Below are 6,193 nucleotides of genomic sequence, written 5' to 3'. Positions count from 1 at the left end.
TGCAAAAAAAGTTTCCCCGTTTTTCTTTTCAGCATTTTCCCGACTTATGTGGGTATTTCACGCACCATTTATTTTAGCGAGATTTGTTACAGATAGCTAGCATTAAATCTGTGAAAAAGCTTCACGTGAATTCACCCAAAAGTGTTCATTACGAGTCCGCCACCGCCATACGCAGCTACTATCTTATGCTAACAGACAGACAGCGATTATTATAATATAGAGCAATCGTTAGTTAACGAAAAAGCTATTTAAAGTATTGTATTTCCCATTTCAGTCGAAAATTGTTTAAACGAAATCCGCCGATGTGACAGAAACACAACGCCTATTATTACAGACAGAGTTTTACGGCAAACATTATTTTAATTTTAATTGCTTTTCTGTTGGCATATAATGATATTAGCCTGAGGCCACCCGAAACAATTCTGCGGCCAAATTTTAAAAAATTAGACAAAATATAGGTACTATCATCAAGCGGAGATGGTGTATTGGTAGTGCATTCGATTTGTAATCATAAGGTTTCAGGTTCGAGTTCCCACTCCGGCTCACTTTAAATGCAGTGTTGTCAGCCCATTTGGTGCCATATACCGACCGCTAACCGGCTTGTGTGGCAGGCAAGCAAGTTAGAGCACTGCTATACGTGTCTCTGGCGGTAATGTAACATAGGTACAGTCGGAGGGGAGGAAGAGCCAACTGTTAGAATGGAATCCCCTAGGACGTTAAAACTTCCCGTTACTTACTTACTTACTTACTATCATATAAACCGATTGTTAGCATTTGACAAAATCCACGGGTTCGCAGGTCCTCAGATTCTGGTCGTTTTATCCCAAGCTGTTATTTCGTGCACCTGTAGCACAGAGTAGCAATGGACGTTACTGTTGTACGCCTTGAAGTAAAATAATAAAAAAGTCTTACCTCATATTGGCTTCTCTTTCCTAAAGGAGCCATACCACCACCAAACGCTTCAGTGGAAGACATCCAGCTTACTGCCAGTATTAATACAGATAAAATAATAAAAATTTTCATGTTGCTAGTAAATGCTGATGCTAGTGTGAACTGACTTTTTTGTATGATTGTCTTTTAGAACGTTTTCAACAACTGGAACTTCATATCATTTTCCCGTATGTACTATTTATTTAAAATAGGTTAGCAGTAATAATAGTTAATGGACCTTTACGAAAATATTAAACATTTTACTAATAAAAACAGTTAGTAAATATATATCTTTCTTTAAAAAATAACTGTAGGAACAAATAATTACCTAGGGTATTTACTTGGATTATTATTAAAAAGCGCGAATGTGGATGTTTCTGAGGAAATTATAGAAATAAAATAACTTTCGTGAGAACTAGTGGAGTAATATACGAAATATCACGGCTTCCTAATATGCAGATGTTTTTTTAATTTAACAAAAAAGGTCTTTTCGAAGAATAAGAATGAACATAGGAACATAGGAATGTCCATGGAATTTGCGAATTAAAATCATCATCTTGCTACCTTTAAACTTCACGCTATTAGGTTTTTATTTTAATGAAGTTTTTGCGAAAAAAAAAAACTTTTGCGATTCTAAAATCCTAGTTTTCATTAGGTTTATGTTATCTTGCGGTTCACGATGTACCTCCCTTCAAAAAACGGAGAATATTACTCCGCAAACCACGTTCTTTCGTTGTCTTGAGATTATGATGGGGTCCAATGATGAGGATGGAGAAGCATATGCAGAACTTCACAAAAAGAAAATGTTGTGCAATCCTACGAATTTCTTTGCCAGTGTCAAACGACGAGAATTAATCTTTGCGAATTTTGTGAATTAGGATTTTTTCAATTGTTAAAATATCTCGTTGTTTTCTTGTGTTTGCGCTACCATAATGACGCAACTGTCCCTACAAGTGCTTTACTAGTTAAAAGGCCGCGCCGTATGAGATTCGGTAGATTTTTTATATACCTCATTCCTCTGAAAAATATATTTCTAATACAGCCGTATACCATATGGGAAATATCAAAAATGAGGAGCACATTTTTCATGTGGGATACTTTAGTAGTATTTTGTAGAAAAGTTGTGCATCACCTTGCAAGGTAATGTGATATTTCAAAAGTTTCTAAACGTTTCTCCTTAAATGACCACAATATTATAACTCGCCGTAATTGCTAACACATTCTCAGTATCTTAGAGCGAAATAGATTATGATTACTAAAAGTAGTACTATGATTTCTATGCAATTTGTAGTACTTTCCGTAAGTCAGGCTTGGTCGGTGTGAAGGTGTTCGAGAAAAATTGGCAACGGCAGAAGGATTTTGTTACAACATAAGTGGACAAAAACCGACTAATAGATGTTTTTATGTAAGGCATTTAAATAATACAGCATGTCATAAAGACCTACAAAGACAGACATGGTCTTTTTACCCCTTAATAAATTTTAATTTTGCGTGAGAGAGGTTCATTTACATGCTAACATTAATTTCCAGTTTCGTTGTATTTTGTCTTTTTAGCTTGCCTATATGGAACTTACAGAATTAAAGTCAACAGCTGTATCTGGATAGTGGATAGTGGTACATAGAAAAATTTGTGAATGCATAAAAAAGGTTGGTAAAGTTGTTAAAGAAAGAATGAGTAAATACTCTAATAAGAAAATATAGATAAATAATTAATTTGTAAGAATCAAGTAGCAGCTTGGACATTCAATATATACTGTGCAATGAAAAAGAGCGAAAACTCATTTACAAATGAATAACCTTCTTATCGCATTAAAATCAAAACTTTATTTTTTTTTTGAACAGAAATGAATCGATTTACCTCTGATCAAATTCGCGAATACAATGATGTGTTTCGTGTTATGGACAAACAAAACAGAGGTTATCTATCCAGTCATCAGCTGCGCCACACGTTGAAAATTATTGGTTACAATATAACCGATAGATTGTTCGAGGTACAAACAATTTTAATTGACGAAGATGGGAACGGACAAATCGAATTCGATGAATTTGTTGGTCTCATTGACAACTTGGAAACAGAGAAAAAAAACACGGAGGAAGGTCGGAATTAATGACATAGTTCTTGTTCGTTAAATCATTTTTACGGCCATAATTTTTAATTTTATTTGTATTATCTTAAAAAAAGTCTTGACATTTGAGATCAAAGAATGCAACATTAACTTGGCATTATTATCGCAAAAATCAGCAGTTGCAAATTTTTCGTCCAGTAAGGTCCTTTTTTGCAGTACTTTCTTGAAAGCAGTACTGTTAATAACAAACCAGCTGATTCCTGTGAAATAAGAAAATGTCTATGCAAAATCTGTCTTATTTATTACTTACTTACTTATATTACTTATGTAAATTAAAAAAAAAAACGAATCGTTTGTTTTTACTACCGTTTTATTTTAGCAAGGGCAGCATTCAACGCATTTGATTTTCTTGGCGAGGGATACATTGCTGCCAATGATATAAAAGAAGCCCTGACTCAAGTTATGGATGAAAGCGATGAGAAAGAAATTCATGCCATTATCAAGCATTTTAGGTATATTGAGTATCAAACTGTGAGACCTGTCATGAATAAAAATGATTACTAAGAATAAACATTTAAAAAATGTTTATATCATTTTAGATTGGAAAAGAATCGTAAAATCAGTTTTCCAGAGTTTAGGGATATGATGGTCATGCCAAGAAAAGATGAATGAAAGAAACATTGTTAAAAATCTTTGTGTATAACTTGTCCAAAAAAGTTGAGTTTTATCTTCATATCCCTTTGTTGCCATTTAAATAGGAAACCCTGCAAAATTATATGCAATGCATCTTGAAAAAAAAAAGAATTTTGCCAACAATTTTGCACTACGCTTTTTTCGTGCAAAACAAAAATTATTGAAAAGCTTTTAAGACGCTAATGAGGTGACCATTTTGAAAATTCATTTACCAAAAATAGTAAACGTAATTGAAAAAGCAATGACAAAATTGAAAATAATTCTCACTCATTTACCAGTACTGTCTGGTACTAGTTAGGTTCTCCATTTAAATTGGACGTAGCAAGCCTGATACGATATAAAATTCATAAAATCATCATATAAACTGATATAATAAGTGAACTATTACAGACAAAAAGCCACTAGATCGTTTAATAGTTCAAATCACTCAACGTCCCTAGCTTTACCAGTTGTCTTTAGTGAAATACAAATGGGTACATGTCGTTACTTGGGTTGCGAATTTTTTTTTCCTATTACTGTATATACAACTGTATCTTTAAACCTAGAGAAAGGCTGTTCTTTGACTTTGTTTTGCAAAAAGAAAGAACAGAATCATCTTATCAAATCTTCGCAGCCAATAGCAGCCAATAGTTTTTTAAGGTAATTCCCTTCAGAAATGCGCTACTAGAAGTTTAAGTGCTGTCTTCATTACAAAACAATTCACGCAGCAACCCACGCAGGTCCGAAGAACTTTAACAGGTTCTCATTATAAACGTTTTATATAATTCAATTATTTCCAATATGATCCGTCCGGAATTGTGACCAGCAAGGACATAACTCTATAAATATTTTGTAAGCCTGGACCACTATAAGTAAAATTTTGCTAAAGCCGTAACTATGTTTGATAGTGGGCCGCAAGACTAAAATGGGTAAAACATATGTTGCGGTATGCAATTTCGCATTTTTCTAAATAAGATTAATAATTATCAAAATCCTCATATCAAAGAGTGGTTATCAAAGCCGGTTAAAAAATCTCTGCTTCAGAAACACACACCTGTTGTTAGAGTGTTGACTCACCAATTTTATCAATGATTAACTTCGTTTTAATCAACATGCAGCGACAATTTTGAATTGTGAATTCAACGCAAATAATATGCATTTAACTTTTTAGGGAGATGCACAGCAAGTTTATTATTTATGTTTATATCAAACTCGTTCTAAATAACTTTATTTTGGAATTCATCTATTTTAACGAGTGTAATTGAACATATAAGAACATTGAAAAAAAGAAGACATCTAATTTGAAAAAAAAAGTTGTAACTGCCCTATTGTCCACAAGAAAAAAAGGGTACTCAAGCATAAACATCCGCAATTATGAATAGATTTACACCAGATCAAATTCGCGAATACAACGATGCGTTCTGTTTACTGGACTCCCAAAACAAAGGATTTATTTTGAGCACTCAACTTCGCGATATGTTAAAAACAATTGGTTACAATCCGACAGATAAAGACTTGGAGAATTTAACGATTCTAGTTGATGATGGAAATGGTGAAATCGACTTCAATGAATTTATGGACTTGATTGATAGACTTGAAACAGAGGAGAAAAATCAGCAAGAAGGTATATGATTTCCCAAATTTCTATTTCCGTTAAAGACAGGCAACTTGGTGAAGAAAAACACAGAGTCTTAAGAATGAGCTTCTTTTTTAAACACATTTGCACAACTACAAAAGGGGTGATCCTTCTTATACCAACTCATTCCTATAAACCTAGCTCTACAATAAATGTGCTTGATGCATCAAATTTAATTTTAAGTTTTTTACAAACTAGGCAATTACAGGAATTAGAAAATTAATAAATAAAAGTATTTCGTACACGTAGTCTTTGTAAAATATGCTATATACCTTTCAGCACGGATTGCATTTAACGCGTTTGATTTCATGGGAGAAGGATTCGTTGCTGCTAATGATATAAAAGAAGCATTAGTTCATATCATGGAGAAAGCTGATGAGAAAGACCTACAAGCTGTTATTAAACATTTTAAGTAAGTTTACAAATACGTAGATCTGATCATTGAGTGCGCTACTGAAGGGAAATGAAAGATTTGTGTAAGAAACTTTATGTTTTTCCTCTTGTTTAGATTGGAACAAAATCGAAAAATCAGTTTTCCAGAATTTAAAGATATGATGACGTTACCTGCCAATAAGTAACACACGAAAATAAAGAAATACATTTTGTAAATAGTTGTACGAAGTAAAACAAGTTAATATATCTAAAAAAAAGTGTTAAAAAATTTCTTAAAAAACACTACAGCAAAGAATGACACAAGCGTTTTTATGTAAGGGAATGTTTCCAAAATTGTTTACTTTGTGCGTTATCACGAGAACAACAACCATAGAAGTTTTCCGTGGATTCTCCCTTAGGAAGAAAAAGAATGTTAGAGACAAAGGGTTAACCAAGTCATGTACTAGCTTTGCTTCAAGAAAATTAAAGCTGGCTTGTCCATACAATCTTTTAAGAG

General features: G+C 33.2%; 2 protein-coding genes across 2 annotated transcripts; both read left to right on the top strand.

The window, feature by feature from the left end:
• Positions 1 to 2,691: 2,691 nt before the first annotated feature.
• On the top strand, positions 2,692 to 3,734 carry LOC130622582 (uncharacterized). The gene is made up of 3 exons (XM_057438056.1): positions 2,692 to 3,027; positions 3,376 to 3,508; positions 3,596 to 3,734. The coding sequence occupies exons 1-3, from the start codon at positions 2,775 to 2,777 to the stop codon at positions 3,666 to 3,668; spliced, it is 459 nt and encodes a 152-aa protein (XP_057294039.1). The 5' UTR covers positions 2,692 to 2,774; the 3' UTR covers positions 3,669 to 3,734.
• Positions 3,735 to 4,209: 475 nt separating this feature from the next.
• LOC130622583 (calmodulin-beta-like) lies at positions 4,210 to 5,954 on the top strand. The gene is made up of 3 exons (XM_057438058.1): positions 4,210 to 5,292; positions 5,584 to 5,716; positions 5,813 to 5,954. Exons 1-3 carry the CDS (start codon positions 5,043 to 5,045, stop codon positions 5,880 to 5,882), a joined length of 453 nt encoding a protein of 150 aa, XP_057294041.1. The 5' UTR covers positions 4,210 to 5,042; the 3' UTR covers positions 5,883 to 5,954.
• The last annotated feature ends 239 nt before the right edge of the window (positions 5,955 to 6,193 follow it).

The sequence above is a fragment of the Hydractinia symbiolongicarpus genome, chromosome 12 (genome assembly GCF_029227915.1).
Source record: "Hydractinia symbiolongicarpus strain clone_291-10 chromosome 12, HSymV2.1, whole genome shotgun sequence".
Classification (NCBI taxonomy): domain Eukaryota; kingdom Metazoa; phylum Cnidaria; class Hydrozoa; order Anthoathecata; family Hydractiniidae; genus Hydractinia; species Hydractinia symbiolongicarpus.
Note: the sequence above shows the minus strand (reverse complement) of the source record. Positions and strands in the feature narration are given on the sequence as shown.